At 51.2% G+C, this 17,275-nt stretch overlaps 1 protein-coding gene across 3 annotated transcripts in view; it reads right to left on the bottom strand.

Moving 5' to 3' along the window:
- LOC109885244 (tropomodulin-3) overlaps window positions 1-17,275 on the bottom strand; it is a 55,813-nt gene that overhangs the window by 164 nt on the left and 38,374 nt on the right. For all 3 annotated transcript variants that reach the window (XM_031812525.1, XM_031812526.1, XM_031812527.1), the window contains 7 exons: window positions 14,650-14,772; window positions 14,069-14,146; window positions 13,411-13,541; window positions 10,686-10,793; window positions 9,812-9,955; window positions 8,021-8,165; window positions 1-2,614 (listed from right to left, as the gene is read on the bottom strand). The exon at window positions 1-2,614 is cut by the window's left edge and continues 164 nt beyond it. In XM_031812525.1, the coding sequence (XP_031668385.1) occupies window positions 2,583-2,614; window positions 8,021-8,165; window positions 9,812-9,955; window positions 10,686-10,793; window positions 13,411-13,541; window positions 14,069-14,146; window positions 14,650-14,772 (761 nt within the window). In that variant the 3' untranslated portion in view covers window positions 1-2,582. The remainder of the gene's footprint in view (window positions 2,615-8,020; window positions 8,166-9,811; window positions 9,956-10,685; window positions 10,794-13,410; window positions 13,542-14,068; window positions 14,147-14,649; window positions 14,773-17,275) is intronic.

The raw sequence follows: 17,275 nt of genomic DNA, 5'->3' as shown, positions 1-17,275 counted from the left end.
TTTACATTTACTTGATACACACAGGTGTGTGTGTGACGGTGTGGAATGTGTGTGAGGGTTAAACATTATGAGATGGTCAACTATAACAATATACATGATTAAGATCAGATTATGGACAGAGCAGAGCACAGAGCCAGGTTACTATAGCCTGTGGGCCCTGGTCAACAGGAAGCACACCATATAAGGAACAGGGAACCATTTGGGATTCAGACATTATAGTTAAGCAGACAGCATCACTCCAAATAACCTTAGTCAGCCAATCACATCGCTCTATCCCACCCACAGAATCAAGGCTGACTAACTGGCTGGTTCACCAGATGTGATTAAGAAACTAAACATGAGCATCGTATTGGTCCAGACAAACCACATGATCTCAACATGAGGACTTCCTACTCCAGATTACCACATTAACAACACATAGGACCAGTTTCCGGGACACAGATTCAGCAGTTTTGGTCCAGTAGGATTCATGTGAGTCCAGGAGGCCAGCCTGTAATTAAGCAATAAGGTACGGAGGGGGGGGGCGGGGGTATAGTGCCAATATACCACAGCTAAGGGTTGTTCTTAGGCACGACGCAGCGTGGAGTGCCTTGACACAGCCCTTTATATTTGCCATATAAACCCCCAAGGTGCCTTATTGCTATTAGAAACTGGTTACCAATGTAATTAGAGCAGTAAAAATGAAATGTTTTGTCATACCCGTGGTATACGGTCTGATGTACCACGGCTGTCAGCCAATCAGCATTCAGGGCTTGAACCACCCAGTTTGTAATTCTCTATAAAATGGTGAGTGCGTCTCTCTCATTACCATGACATTCCTTCACACAGACACTGCTCCACTGACGGCCATCTTTGCTTGTTCCATCGCCATAAGCAACAACAGCCCAGCAGAGAGAAGGAACACAGTGCACATCAAAAATGATGACATTGTACACACGACACTGTGCACATCAAATTAAAAAAACAAGTGTAATGAACCCAGATGTTTTCTGTCTAATCTAACCTACTCTCTGACAGGATATGTGTAATCTAAAGAGAATATAGTGACATGGAGTTGCATCACCTCCAGTATGTATGTAATCGCTGCACATTAGTCTTTGGCATGGTTCAGTATCGGAGAAGCCCATTGGTTGAGCTGACGTTCACGCCAGACCAACAACAGGAGAGCAGAAGATCAGGTCAATGCTTCATCGTCGTGGATTAAAAAACCTCGTATTTACTTGGTTAAATAACATCCACATACGTTTCCCAGTGACATAAAGAGGGAAATAAAAATAAACCCATTAAATCGGAGTCTGAATTGATATTTTTTTAAACTGTTGAGATTGAAAGAGAACCACTGTATTATCAATTGTAAGACTTTAATTCTTTAAGAATTTAAATTCTTTACGACAGTATTAAGACATCTATAAACGTTCTTCAGGGCTTGAGACTTTTTCAGAGAGGCAGCTGTTCTCATACACTCCTCAGAGTACACTACAGCTGCACCAACCCACCACATCCACCCCAGGAGGTTAACAGACAGCCCTACCAGGACAACCCACCACATCCACCCCAGGAGGTTAACAGACGGCCCTACCAGGACAACCCACCACATCCACCCCAGGAGGTTAACAGACAGCCCCTACCAGGACAACCCACCACATCCACCCCAGGAGGTTAACAGACGGCCCCTACCAGGACAACCCACCACATCCACCCCAGGAGGTTAACAGACAGCCCTACCAGGACAACCCACCACATCCACCCCAGGAGGTTAACAGACGGCCCCTACCAGGACAACCCACCACATCCACCCCAGGAGGTTAAACAGACGGCCCTACCAGGACAACCCACCACATCCACCCCAGGAGGTTAACAGACACCATCACATCAACCTCTCTCTTCCCCCTGTGTAGGAAGCACTGATCAGAACCAAGAGCTTTCAGAACCAAGAGATACAGCAGTCTAGCTAGGGAGGCCTGTCCCGTACCACTGTAGGGGTTGGAGGTCAGGGCCCTATACCACTGTAGGGTTAGAGGTCAGAGGTTAGGATAGTATGTTTAAAACCATGGTTACTTGGTTAGATTACAGTACTGTTCATGTTGCTCTAAACACAGTACAAAAAACAGAACAAAAATCATTCAGAGAAAAATAAAAAAAGAAAGAGCCTGAAATGAACTGAAAAAACTAAACAATAAGATGTACAGCTGTAGTTCTAACAATAGTATAATAAACAATAATAATAATAACAACAACAACAACAACGTGTGTATAGATATGTAGGTACTAGAGAGAGCTATTCCAGTTATTTCTCTTCTCCTCAGATAGATGATGTTAGCTGCGTCTCAAATGGAACCCTATTCTCTATAGGGCACGATCACAGCCCCTAGGGCTCGGATCAAAAGTAGTGCACTACGTAGGGAACAAGGGTGCCATTTGGGACTCGCAGTCCCCGTCTGGTTGAGGGCGCCTTGCTCCGGGTTTTGGCACAAGACTTAACGTCCACGGTGAGATGAGACCAGGGGATTGGCTGAAAATGTATTCCATACGGCGAGATGAGACGACGGGACAGGTCTGGGAGACATGACAGGCTCCGCCCCTTACTGGTCCCCCTCCACTCGCCTCTTGCGGACTGGAGAGAAGACAGGAAGAGGACAAGGAGAAGAGGACAAGGAGGAATTGTACAGTGAGATTGAGACTTGATCAAAACACAGCAAACAACATGGTGATCAAACAATCCTAAAACAGTCCCGTGCTGGTCAGAAGAGACAGAGGAGTCCAACCCTATGATTTTACAGTACGTAGCCTTATGCTAACGAAGAAGTCAAACCAGCCTTATGCTAACGGACAGTCAAACCAGCCTTATGCTAACGGATAGTCAAACCAGCCTACGTCAGAGTCAAACCAGCCCACGTCAGAGTCAAACCAGCCCACGTCAGAGTCAAACCAGCCCACGTCAGAGTCAAACCAGCCCACGTCAGAGTCAAACCAGCCTACGTCAGAGTCAAACCAGCCCACGTCAGTCAAACCAGCCTACGTCAGAGTCAAACCAGCCTACGTCAGAGTCAAACCAGCCCACGTCAGAGTCAAACCAGCCCACGTCAGAGTCAAACCAGCCCACGTCAGAGTCAAACCAGCCCACGTCAGAGTCAAACCAGCCTACGTCAGAGTCAAACCAGCCTTATGCTAACGAAGAGGTCAAACCAGCCTTATGCTAACGAAGAGGTCAAACCAGCCTCATGCTAACGAAGAAGTCAGGGCTTCAGACAGGACAGGAGGAGAGAGGCCCTGGGCTTCAGACAGGACAGGAGGAGAGAGGCCCTGGGCTTCAGACAGGACAGGAGGAGAGAGGCCCTGGGCTTCAGACAGGACAGGAGGAGAGAGGCCCAGGGCTTCAGACAGGACAGGAGGAGAGAGGCCCAGGGCTTCAGACAGGACAGGAGGAGAGAGGCCCAGGGCTTCAGACAGGACAGGAGGAGAGAGGCCCAGGGCTTCCGACAGGACAGGAGGAGAGAGGCCCAGGGCTTCAGACAGGACAAGAGGAGAGAGGCCCTGGGCTTCAGACAGGACAGGAGGAGAGAGGCCCAGGGCTTCAGACAGGACAGGAGGAGACAGGCCCAGGGCTTCAGACAGGACAACAGAGGCCCTGGGCTTCCGACAGGACAGGAGGAGAGAGACCCTGGGCTTCCGACAGGACAGGAGGAGAGAGGCCCAGGGCTTCCGACAGGACAGGAGGAGAGAGGCCCAGGGCTTCAGACAGGACAAGAGGAGACAGGCCCAGGGCTTCAGACAGGACAAGAGGAGAGAGGCCCTGGGCTTCAGACAGGACAGGAGGAGAGAGGCCCTGGGCTTCAGACAGGACAGGAGGAGAGAGGCCATGGGCTTCAGACAGGACAAGAGGAGAGAGGCCCTGGGCTTCAGACAGGACAGGAAGAGAGAGGCCCTGGGCTTCAGACAGGACAGGAGGAGAGAGGCCCTGGGCTTCAGACAGGAGGAGAGAGGCCCTGGGCTTCAGACAGGAGGAGAGGAGAGAGGTCCTGGGCTTCAGACAGGACAGGAGGAGAGAGGCCATGGGCTTCAGACAGGACAAGAGGAGAGAGGCCCTGGGCTTCAGACAGGACAGGAGGAGAGAGGCCCTGGGCTTCAGACAGGAGGAGAGAGGCCCTGGGCTTCAGACAGGACAGGGGGAGAGAGGCCATGGGCTTCAGACAGGACAAGAGGAGAGAGGCCCTGGGCTTCAGACAGGACAGGAGGAGAGAGGCCCTGGGCTTCAGACAGGAGGAGAGAGGCCCTGGGCTTCAGACAGGAGGAGAGAGGCCCTGGGCTTCAGACAGGACAGGAGGAGAGAGGCCCAGGGGTTCAGACAGGACAACAGAGGCCCTGGGCTTCCGACAGGACAGGAGGAGAGAGGCCCAGGGCTTCAGACAGGACAGGAGGAGACAGGCCCAGGGCTTCAGACAGGACAACAGAGGCCCTGGGCTTCCGACAGGACAGGAGGAGAGAGGCCCAGGGCTTCAGACAGGACAAGAGGAGAGAGGCCCTGGGCTTCAGACAGGACAGGAGGAGAGAGGCCCTGGGCTTCAGACAGGACAGGAGGAGAGAGGCCATGGGCTTCAGACAGAACAAGAGGAGAGAGGCCCTGGGCTTCAGACAGGACAGGAGGAGAGAGGCCCTGGGCTTCAGACAGGACAGGAGGAGAGAGGCCCTGGGCTTCAGACAGGAGGAGAGAGGCCCTGGGCTTCAGACAGGACAGGAGGAGAGAGGCCCTGGGCTTCAGACAGGACAGGAGGAGAGAGGCCATGGGCTTCAGACAGGACAAGAGGAGAGAGGCCCTGGGCTTCAGACAGGACAGGAGGAGAGAGGCCCTGGGCTTCAGACAGGACAGGAGGAGAGAGGCCATGGGCTTCAGACAGGACAAGAGGAGAGAGGCCCTGGGCTTCAGACAGGACAGGAGGAGAGAGGCCCTGGGCTTCAGACAGGACAGGAGGAGAGAGGCCCTGGGCTTCAGACAGGAGGAGAGAGGCCCTGGGCTTCAGACAGGACAGGGGGAGAGAGGCCATGGGCTTCAGACAGGACAAGAGGAGAGAGGCCCTGGGCTTCAGACAGGACAGGAGGAGAGAGGCCCAGGGGTTCAGACAGGACAACAGAGGCCCTGGGCTTCCGACAGGACAGGAGGAGAGAGGCCCAGGGCTTCAGACAGGACAGGAGGAGACAGGCCCAGGGCTTCAGACAGGACAGGAGGAGACAGGCCCAGGGCTTCAGACAGGACAACAGAGGCCCTGGGCTTCCGACAGGACAGGAGGAGAGAGGCCCAGGGCTTCAGACAGGACAGGAGGAGAGAGGCCCTGGGCTTCAGACAGGACAAGAGGAGAGAGGACCTGGGCTTCAGACAGGACAGGAGGAGAGAGGCCCAGGGCTTCAGACAGGACAGGAGGAGAGAGGCCCAGGGCTTCAGACAGGACAGGAGGAGAGAGGCCCTGGGCTTCAGACAGGACAGGAGGAGAGAGGCCCAGGGCTTCAGACAGGACAGGAGGAGACAGGCCCAGGGCTTCAGACAGGACAACAGAGGCCCTGGGCTTCCGACAGGACAGGAGGAGAGAGGCCCAGGGCTTCAGACAGGACAGGAGGAGAGAGGCCCTGGGCTTCAGACAGGAGGAGAGGAGAGAGGTCCTGGGCTTCAGACAGGACAGGAGGAGAGAGGCCATGGGCTTCAGACAGGACAAGAGGAGAGAGGCCCTGGGCTTCAGACAGGACAGGAGGAGAGAGGCCCTGGGCTTCAGACAGGAGGAGAGAGGCCCTGGGCTTCAGACAGGACAGGGGGAGAGAGGCCATGGGCTTCAGACAGGACAAGAGGAGAGAGGCCCTGGGCTTCAGACAGGACAGGAGGAGAGAGGCCCTGGGCTTCAGACAGGAGGAGAGAGGCCCTGGGCTTCAGACAGGAGGAGAGAGGCCCTGGGCTTCAGACAGGACAGGAGGAGAGAGGCCCAGGGGTTCAGACAGGACAACAGAGGCCCTGGGCTTCCGACAGGACAGGAGGAGAGAGGCCCAGGGCTTCAGACAGGACAGGAGGAGACAGGCCCAGGGCTTCAGACAGGACAACAGAGGCCCTGGGCTTCCGACAGGACAGGAGGAGAGAGGCCCAGGGCTTCAGACAGGACAAGAGGAGAGAGGCCCTGGGCTTCAGACAGGACAGGAGGAGAGAGGCCCTGGGCTTCAGACAGGACAGGAGGAGAGAGGCCATGGGCTTCAGACAGAACAAGAGGAGAGAGGCCCTGGGCTTCAGACAGGACAGGAGGAGAGAGGCCCTGGGCTTCAGACAGGACAGGAGGAGAGAGGCCCTGGGCTTCAGACAGGAGGAGAGAGGCCCTGGGCTTCAGACAGGACAGGAGGAGAGAGGCCCTGGGCTTCAGACAGGACAGGAGGAGAGAGGCCATGGGCTTCAGACAGGACAAGAGGAGAGAGGCCCTGGGCTTCAGACAGGACAGGAGGAGAGAGGCCCTGGGCTTCAGACAGGACAGGAGGAGAGAGGCCATGGGCTTCAGACAGGACAAGAGGAGAGAGGCCCTGGGCTTCAGACAGGACAGGAGGAGAGAGGCCCTGGGCTTCAGACAGGACAGGAGGAGAGAGGCCCTGGGCTTCAGACAGGAGGAGAGAGGCCCTGGGCTTCAGACAGGACAGGGGGAGAGAGGCCATGGGCTTCAGACAGGACAAGAGGAGAGAGGCCCTGGGCTTCAGACAGGACAGGAGGAGAGAGGCCCAGGGGTTCAGACAGGACAACAGAGGCCCTGGGCTTCCGACAGGACAGGAGGAGAGAGGCCCAGGGCTTCAGACAGGACAGGAGGAGACAGGCCCAGGGCTTCAGACAGGACAGGAGGAGACAGGCCCAGGGCTTCAGACAGGACAACAGAGGCCCTGGGCTTCCGACAGGACAGGAGGAGAGAGGCCCAGGGCTTCAGACAGGACAGGAGGAGAGAGGCCCTGGGCTTCAGACAGGACAAGAGGAGAGAGGACCTGGGCTTCAGACAGGACAGGAGGAGAGAGGCCCAGGGCTTCAGACAGGACAGGAGGAGAGAGGCCCAGGGCTTCAGACAGGACAGGAGGAGAGAGGCCCTGGGCTTCAGACAGGACAGGAGGAGAGAGGGAACAATGTCAAACGACAGGAAAGAAAGGAGGAAGAGCTCTTTCAACAGGACTAGAAGAAAAGTCCGTCTTCAAGTAGAGAAACTAAATGTCGTCCTCACCAAAGCCCTGGGTATAAAACAACATGAACCAAATCCACCCACCCTCTGCGTCACCATGGAAACAGCTGGAAATGTGTCTTTGAGATGGTAGAATTATGATATAACACTGTTATAGTAACCCTGTCAGACTGACTGTAGTATAATATACTGTGTTATAGTCAGTCTGACTGTAGTATAATATACTGTGTTATAGTAACCCTATCAGTCTGACTGTAGTATAATATACTGTGTTATAGTAACCCTATCAGTCTGACTGTAGTATAATATACAGTGTTATAGTAACCCTGTCAGTCTGACTGTAGTATAATATACAGTGTTATAGTAACCCTGTCAGTCTGACTGTAGTATAATATCCTGTGTTATAGTCAGTCTGACTGTAGTATAATATACTGTGTTATAGTAACCCTGTCAGTCTGACTGTAGTATAATATACTGTGTTATAGTAACCCTGTCAGACTGACTGTAGTATAATATACTGTGTTAGTCAGACTGACTGTAGTATAATATACTGTGTTATAGTAACCCTATCAGTCTGACTATAGTATAATATACTGTGTTATAGTAACCCTGTCAGTCTGACTGTAGTATAATATACTGTGTTATAGTAACCCTGTCAGTCTGACTGTAGTATAATATACTGTGTTATAGTAACCCTGTCAGTCTGACTGTAGTATAATATACTGTGTTATAGTCAGTCTGACTGTAGTATAATATACTGTGTTATAGTAAAGCTGAGTGATGGTGTGTGTGTGTGTGTGTGTGTGTGTGTGTGTGTGTGTGTGTGTGTGTGTTCTTACTCAGGTCATTGTTCTTGGTGATAGCAGCAGCAGCTCTAGCCCGTGGGCCTTGCTGACAGAAGTGGTAGCCGAACTTCACTATGCTGTTGTTGTCCTCCAGCATCTTAGCCATCTCCATCTCTACTGAAGTCCCCAGCTGCTGCCTCTGTAGAGACACACACACACACACATGTCAAGAACTAAACACACATCAAGAACCACACACACATATCAAGAACCACACACATATCAAGAACCACACACACTCCGCTTGGTCTGACTCCTGGAGAAGTCAACAGTGTGTCACCGACCAACATTTTTTAGATGCCCTCCTGTTGACCACAGTGACAAAATGTAGCTGTTTTAAAGTTATTTTCCTACAATTCTACACATTTTGCCATGAGGCTGAGAGAACATTTGAATTCTACACATTTTGCCATGTGGCTGAGAGAACATTTGAATTCTACACATTTTGCCATGTGGCTGAGAGAACATTTGAATTCTACCCATTTTGCCATGTGGCTGAGAGAACATTTGAATTCTACCCATTTTGACCATGTGGCTGAGAGAACATTTCAATTCCACACATTTTGCCATGAGACTGAGAGAACATTTGAATTCTACACATTTTGCCATGTGGCTGAGAGAACATTTGAATTCCACACATTTTGCCATGTGGCTGAGAGAACATTTGAATTCCACACATTTTGACCATGTGGCTGAGAGAACATTTGAATTCTACACATTTTGCCATGTGGCTGACATTTCAATTCCACACATTTTGCCATGTGGCTGAGAGAACATTTCAATTCCACACATTTTGCCATGTGGCTGAGAGAACATTTCAATTCCACACATTTTGCCATGTGGCTGAGAGAACATTTCAATTCCACACATTTTGCCATGTGGCTGAGAGAACATTTCAATTCCACACATTTTGCCATGTGGCTGAGAGAACATTTCAATTCCACACATTTTGCCATGTGGCTGAGAGAACATTTCAATTCCACACATTTTGCCATGTGGCTGAGAGAACATTTGAATCCTACACCATTTTGCCATGTGGCTGAGAGAACATGTGAATCCTACACATTTTGCCATGTGGCTGAGAGAACATTTGAATCCTACACATTTTGCCATGTGGCTGACAGAACATTTGAATCCTACACCATTTTGCCATGTGGCTGAGAGAACATTTGAATCCTACACCATTTTGCCATGTGGCTGAGAGAACATTTGAATCCTACACCATTTTGCCATGTGGCTGAGAGAACATTTGAATCCTACACCATTTTGCCACGTCTTAAGCAATCTGAGTGACTCAAACGTTGTAACTAAATGACATCACGACAAATGTTTTTGAATTCTAGATTCTCCCTGATGTGCTAAATTTTAAGTTCCAGCTGAAAACGTTTTACCATCCTGAAAAATTGGACAAAAAACCCTGTAGTGAGTTAGTGTGTGTGTGTGTGTATAGTTAGTGTGATCATGTATGTGTGTATTTAGTGTGATGTGTGTTTAGATTTAGTGTGTGTGTTACCTGGTTGTCTATCTTGATCTCAGTGACAGTGTGTGTGTGTGTGTGTGTGTGTGTGTGTGTGTGTGTGTGTGCTACCTGGTTGTCTATCTTGATCTCAGTGAGTGTGTGTGTGCGCGTGTGTATATTTAGTGTGGTGTGTGTGTGTGTGTGTGTGTGTTACCTGGTTATCTATCGTGATCTCAGTGAGTATGTGTGATATATGTGTGTATGTGTTACCTGGTTGTCTATCTTGATCTCAGTGAGTATGTGTGATATATGTGTGTATGTGTTACCTGGTTGTCTATCTTGATCTCAGTCAGTGTGTCGTTGTCTCGGAGAGAGTCCACCAGAGCAGCAGCACCAGCACTGGTGATGAAGTTAGACTCCAGGTTGAGACTCCGCAACGACTTGTTCTCCTTCAGCATCTCACTCATCGCCTGGGAGGGGGGGTAGTTAGGAGTGGGTTGGAGCAAAAACCTACCCACAGACAGACACCCAGACAGACAGCCAGACACCCACAGACAGACAGACACCCAGACAGACACCCAGACAGACACCCAGACAGACAGACAGCCAGACAGACAGCCAGACAGACAGCCAGACAGACAGCCAGACAGACAGACACCCACAGACACCCAGACAGACATAGACACCCAGACAGACAGACAGACAGACAGACAGACAGACAGACAGACAGACAGACAGACAGACAGACACCCACAGACAGACATAGACACCCACAGACAGACACCCACACAGACAGACATAGACACCTACAGACAGACATACAGGCACCTACAGACAGACAGACAGACAGGCACCTACAGACAGACAGACAGGCACCTACAGACAGACAGGCACACAGGCACCTACAGACAGACAGGCACACAGGCACCTACAGACAGACAGACAGACAGGCACACAGGCACACAGACACCCAGACAGACACCGAGGCAGACAGACAGGCACCTACAGACAGACATAGATACAGACACACAGACACCCAGACAGACAGACAGGCATACAGACACCTACAGACAGACATACAGACAAACATGCAGACAGACATACAGACAGACATGCAGACACCCACAGACAGACAGGCACCTACAGACAGACAGACAGGCACCTACAGACAGTCACCCAGACAGACATACAGACACCCACCACAGCGATGGGGTCGTTGCTCCGTGTGGCGGCGAGGCTGAACTTCTTGACGTGTGTGTTCCTCTCCATGGCCTTGGCAAACTCCTTCAGCGTGGGAATGGGAATGTTCTGGAACACAAGGAAAATACAGGAGAATCACATCTTGTCTCAATGTGTGTGTGTCAGTGAGTTTATATATATATATATATAACGTGTGTGTTTCTGTGTGTCTGCAAGCGTGCGTGCGCGTGTGTGTGTGTCTGCGTGTGTGTGTCTGCGTGTGTGTGTGTCTGCGTGTGTGTGTGTCTGCGTGTGTCTGTGTCTGTGCGTGTGTGTGTGCGTGCGTGTGCGTCTGCATGTGCGTCTGCATGTGTGTGCGTCTGCATGTGCGTCTGTGCGTGTGTGTGTCTGTGTGTCTGCAAGCGTGCGTGCGCGTGTGTGTGTCTGCGTGTGTGTGTCTGCGTGTGTCTGTGTCTGTGTGTGTGTGTGCGTGTGCGTCTGCATGTGCGTCTGCATGTGTGTGTGTGCGTCTGCATGTGCGTCTGTGCGTGTGTGTGTCTGCGTGTGTGTGTGTCTGTCTGCGTGTGTCTGTGTCTGCGTGTGTGTGTGTCTGCGTCTGTCTGCATGTGTGTGTGTCTGCATGTGTGTGTGTGTGTGTGTGTGCGTCTTCATGTGCGTCTGCATGTGTGTGCGTCTGCATGTGCGTCTGTGCGTGTGTGTGTCTGTGTGTCTGCAAGCGTGCGTGCGTGTGTGTGTGTCTGCGTGTGTGTGTCTGCGTGTGTCTGCGTGCGTGTGCGTCTGCATGTGCGTCTGCATGTGTGTGCGTCTGCATGTGCGTCTGTGCGTGTGTGTGTCTGTGTGTCTGCAAGCGTGCGTGCGCGTGTGTGTGTCTGCGTGTGTGTGTCTGCGTGTGTCTGTGTCTGTGTGTGTGTGTGTGCGTGCGTGTGCGTCTGCATGTGCGTCTGCATGTGTGTGCGTCTGCATGTGCGTCTGTGCGTGTGTGTGTCTGTGTGTCTGCAAGCGTGCGTGCGCGTGTGTGTGTCTGCAAGCGTGCGTGCGCGTGTGTGTGTCTGCGTGTGTGTGTCTGCGTGTGTCTGTGTCTGTGTGTGTGTGTGCGTGTGCGTCTGCATGTGCGTCTGCATGTGTGTGTGTGCGTCTGCATGTGCGTCTGTGCGTGTGTGTGTCTGCGTGTGTGTGTGTCTGTGTGTCTGCAAGCGTGCGTGCGCGTGTGTGTGTGTCTGCGTGTGTGTGTCTGCGTGTGTGTGTGTCTGCGTGTGTGTGTCTGCGTGTGTCTGTGTCTGTGTGTGTGTGTGTGTGTGCGTGTGCGTCTGCATGTGCGTCTGCATGTGTGTGCGTCTGCATGTGCGTCTGTGCGTGTGTGTGTCTGTGTGTCTGCAAGCGTGCGTGCGCGTGTGTGTGTCTGCGTGTGTCTGTGTCTGTGTGTGTGTGTGCGTGTGCGTCTGCATGTGCGTCTGCATGTGTGTGTGTGCGTCTGCATGTGCGTCTGTGCGTGTGTGTGTCTGCGTGTGTGTGTGTCTGTCTGCGTGTGTCTGTGTCTGCGTGTGTGTGTGTCTGCGTCTGTCTGCATGTGTGTGTGTCTGCATGTGTGTGTGTGTGTGTGTGCGTCCGCATGTGCGTCTGCATGTGTGTGCGTCTGCATGTGCGTCTGTGCGTGTGTGTGTCTGTGTGTCTGCAAGCGTGCGTGCGCGTGTGTGTGTCTGCGTGTGTGTGTCTGCGTGTGTCTGTGTCTGTGTGTGTGTGTGTGCGTGCGTGTGCGTCTGCATGTGCGTCTGCATGTGTGTGCGTCTGCATGTGCGTCTGTGCGTGTGTGTGTCTGTGTGTCTGCAAGCGTGCGTGCGCGTGTGTGTGTCTGCGTGTGTGTGTCTGCGTGTGTCTGTGTCTGTGTGTGTGTGTGTGCGTGCGTGTGCGTCTGCATGTGCGTCTGCATGTGTGTGCGTCTGCATGTGCGTCTGTGCGTGTGTGTGTCTGTGTGTCTGCAAGCGTGCGTGCGCGTGTGTGTGTCTGCGTGTGTGTGTCTGCGTGTGTCTGTGTCTGTGTGTGCGTGTGCGTCTGCATGTGCGTCTGCATGTGTGTGTGTGCGTCTGCATGTGCGTCTGTGCGTGTGTGTGTCTGCGTGTGTGTGTGTCTGTCTGCGTGTGTCTGTGTCTGCGTGTGTGTGTGTCTGCGTGTGTCTGCATGTGTGTGTGTCTGCATGTGTGTGTGTGTGTGTGTGCGTCCGCATGTGCGTCTGCGTGTGTGTGTGTGCGTGCGTGTGCGTCTGCATGTGCGTCTGCATGTGTGTGCGTGCGTGTGTGTGTGTGCGTCTGCATGTGCGTCTGTGCGTGTGTGTGTCTGCGTGTGTGTGTGTCTGTCTGCGTGTGTCTGTGTCTGCGTGTGTGTGTGTCTGCGTCTGTCTGCATGTGTGTGTGTCTGCATGTGTGTGTGTGTGTGTGCGTCCGCATGTGCGTCTGCGTGTGTGTGTGTGCGTGCGTGTGCGTCTGCATGTGCGTCTGCATGTGTGTGCGTGCGTGTGTGTGTGTGCGTCTGCATGTGCGTCTGTGCGTGTGTGTGTCTGCGTGTGTGTGTGTCTGTCTGCGTGTGTCTGTGTCTGCGTGTGTGTGTGTCTGCGTCTGTCTGCATGTGTGTGTGTCTGCATGTGTGTGTGTGTGTGTGCGTCCGCATGTGCGTCTGCGTGTGTGTGCGTGCGTGTGTGTGCGTCTGCATGTGCGTCTGCGTGCGTGTGTACCTTGATGTTGTTGAGGTTAACCTCCGTCAGCGCAGCGTCGTTGTTTTTTATCCTCTGCAGAGTGTCGTCTACGTTAGTGGGGTTGGGAGGCTCATCAAACACGGGGTTCATCTTCTCCCCCTTCACCACGTCTGAAATATATTCATCTGTATCCATCACACCTCATTTATATAGGAGGCCTGGTCACCAAACAACCAGGTGGAACCAAGAGCAAATATAACCCTGGTTATGTTGGGGTTTGTAGTGTAGCGGTTACATGGTGGTAACTGTGTTTACGTTGTGGTTGTGTTGTAGTTACATTGTGGTTGTGTTGTGGTTACATTGTGGTTGTGTTGTGGTTACATTGTGGTTGTGTTGTGGTAACGTTGTGGTTGTGTTGTGGTAACATTGTGGTTGTGTTGTGGTAACATTGTGGTTGTGTTGTGGTAACATTGTGGTTGTGTTGTGGTAACATTGTGGTTGTGTTGTGGTAACATTGTGGTTGTGTTATGGTTACATTGTGGTTGTGTTGTGGTTACATTGTGGTTGTGTTGTGGTTGTGTTGTGGTTACGTTGTGGTTGTGTTGTGGTTACATTGTGGTTGTGTTGTGGTTACATTGTGGTTGTGTTATGGTTACATTGTGGTTGTGTTATGGTTACATTGTGGTTGTGTACTCACTGTTGTATCCTCCATCTTTACTGCTGGTTCCATCGTAGCTCTGGGTGCTGGTCACCAGGGTATGGACACCTAGGATGGCTGTGGACAAACACACAACAACAGACTTAGTGTGTGTGTGTGTACCATGGGACAAGCCTGGCTGACAGTGTGTATGACAGACTCCTGTATTTAGCATTTAGCTGTTCTTGGAGAGACTGGAGACAGTAAGATACACAGATCCTTCTAACATAGAGAGAGAGAGAGAGAGACAGTAAGATACACAGATCCTTCTAACGCAGAGACAGAGACAGTAAGATACACAGATCCTTCTAACGTAGAGACAGAGACAGTAAGATACACAGATCCTTCTAACGCAGAGAGAGAGAGAGACAGTAAGATACACAGATCCTTCTAACACAGAGAGAGAGAGAGACAGTAAGATACACAGATCCTTCTAACGCAGAGAGAGAGAGAGAGACAGTAAGATACACAGATCTTTCTAACGCAGAGAGAGAGAGACATTGAGAGACAGAGAGAGCGAGAGCGAGGCTGTGTGTGTCTCTGTCCCTAAGAAGACAGCCTACCTACCCCCTCCCCCTTACCTGCCAGGTCACAGAGTTCAGTGTCGGTAGCACTGGACAGGGCCTCTTCTAGTTCCGGGTCAAGGGTCGTTACCTCTTCCTGACGAGACTCGATGGGCCGCTGCTTGGGAACAAATGCCTTGCCTACAGAGAGAGGCAGAGCGAGAGGGAAGATATGGGAGAGAGATGGGAGAGGGGGAAAGGGAGAGAGAGGAGATGGGAGAGAGAGAGAGAGGAGATGGGAGAGAGAGGAGATGGGAGAGAGAGAGAGAGGAGATGGGAGAGAGAGAGAGAGGAGATGGGAGAGAGAGAGAGAGAGAGAAAGGGAGAGAGAGAGAGGAGATGGTAGAGAGGGAAAGGGAGAGAGAGAGAGGAGATGGAGAGAGATGGGGAGAGAGAGAGAGAGGAGATGGAGAGAGATGGGGAAAGGGAGAGAGAGAGAGAGGAGATGGAGAGAGAGAGAGAGGAGATGGAGAGAGAGAGAGAGGAGATGGAGAGAGATGGGGAAAGGGAGAGAGAGAGAGAGGAGATGGAGAGAGATGGGGAAAGGGAGAGAGAGAGAGGAGATGGAGAGAGATGGGGAAAGGGAGAGAGAGAGAGGAGATGGAGAGAGATGGGGAAAGGGAGAGAGAGAGAGGAGATGGAGAGAGATGGGGAAAGGGAGAGAGAGAGAGGAGATGGAGAGAGATGGGGAAAGGGAGAGAGAGAGAGGAGATGGAGAGAGATGGGGAAGGGGAGAGAGAGAGAGAGGAGATGGGAGAGAGGGAGAGAGAGAAAGAGGGAGAGAAGAGTGAGAACCTGACTAGGCAGATGTATCCAACTTCCTCTTGACCCTCTGGTCTCTTCTGTACGGGCCATTCCCCAGCTGACACAGGAAGGACCACAATGCACTGCAGAAGCAAAGGCGGTCAGCCAGAGAACCACTGTTTATTTTTCATGTCCAGAGAGACAGATAAACAATCACCCCTGCTAATAAACTCATCAATATAGTCAATACTGCATATGAAACAACAACCAATAAGTTAGTAGTAGCTGGAGTTGAAAGGGAGTCAGATGAACTCACTGATATCATTGTTATGTCTCCGCCGTGCCGTTTGAAGGAAGTTGCTAACTAGCGTTAGCACAATGACTGAAAGTATTTATTTATTTTATTTATTTTACCTTTATTTAACCAGGTAGGCAAGTTGAGAACAAGTTCTCATTTACAATTGCGACCTGGCCAAGATAAAGCAAAGCAGTTCGACAGATAAAACGACACAGAGTTACACATGGAGTAAAAACAAACATACAGTCAATAATGCAGTATAAACAAGTCTATATACAATGTGAGCAAATGAGGTGAGAAGGGAGGTAAAGGCAAAAAAGGCCAAGATGGCAAAGTAAATACAATATAGCAAGTAAAATACTGGAATGGTAGTTTTGCAATGGAAGAATGTGCAAAGTAGAAATAAAAAAAATAATGGGGTGCAAAGGAGCAAAATAAATAAATAGATTAAAATTAAATACAGTTGGGAAAGAGGTAGTTGTTTGGGCTAAATTATAGGTGGGCTATGTACAGGTGCAGTAATCTGTGAGCTGCTCTGACAGTTGGTGCTTAAAGCTAGTGAGGGAGATAAGTGTTTCCAGTTTCAGAGATTTTTGTAGTTCGTTCCAGTCATTGGCAGCAGAGAACTGGAAGGGGAGGCGGCCAAAGAAAGAATTGGTTTTGGGGGTGACTAGAGAGATATACCTGCTGGAGCGTGTGCTACAGGTGGGAGATGCTATGGTGACCAGCGAGCTGAGATAAGGGGGGACTTTACCTAGCAGGGTCTTGTAGATGACATGGAGCCAGTGGGTTTGGCGACGAGTATGAAGCGAGGGCCAGCCAACGAGAGCGTACAGGTCGCAATGGTGGGTAGTATATGGGGCTTTGGTGATAAAACGGATTGCACTGTGATAGACTGCATCCAATTTGTTGAGTAGGGTATTGGAGGCTATTTTGTAAATGACATCGCCAAAGTCGAGGATTGGTAGGATGGTCAGTTTTACAAGGGTATGTTTGGCAGCATGAGTGAAGGATGCTTTGTTGCGAAATAGGAAGCCAATTCTAGATTTAACTTTGGATTGGAGATGTTTGATATGGGTCTGGAAGGAGAGTTTACAATCTAACCAGACACCTAAGTATTTGTAGTTGTCCACGTATTCTAAGTCAGAGCCGTCCAGAGTAGTGATGTTGGACAGGCGGGTAGGTGCAGGCAGCGATCGGTTGAAGAGCATGCATTTAGTTTTACTTGCATTCAAGAGCAATTGGAGGCCACGGAAGGAGAGTTGTATGGCATTGAAGCTTGCCTGGAGGGTTGTTAACACAGTGTCCAGAGAAGGGCCGGAAGTATACAGAATGGTGTCGTCTGCGTAGAGGTGGATCAGGGACTCACCAGCAGCAAGAGCGACCTCATTGATGTATACAGAGAAGAGAGTCGGTCCAAGAATTGAACCCTGTGGCACCCCCATAGAGACTGCCAGAGGTCCGGACAGCAGACCCTCCGATTTGACACACTGAACTCTATCAGAGAAGTAGTTGGTGAACCAGGCGAGGCAATCATTTGAGAAACCAAGGCTGTTGAGTCTGCCGATGAGGATATGGTGATTGACAGAGTCGAAAGCCTTG

The sequence above is a fragment of the Oncorhynchus kisutch genome, unplaced genomic scaffold, assembly GCF_002021735.2.
Source record: "Oncorhynchus kisutch isolate 150728-3 unplaced genomic scaffold, Okis_V2 Okis03b-Okis08b_hom, whole genome shotgun sequence".
NCBI lineage: Eukaryota > Metazoa > Chordata > Actinopteri > Salmoniformes > Salmonidae > Oncorhynchus > Oncorhynchus kisutch.
Note: the sequence above shows the minus strand (reverse complement) of the source record. Positions and strands in the feature narration are given on the sequence as shown.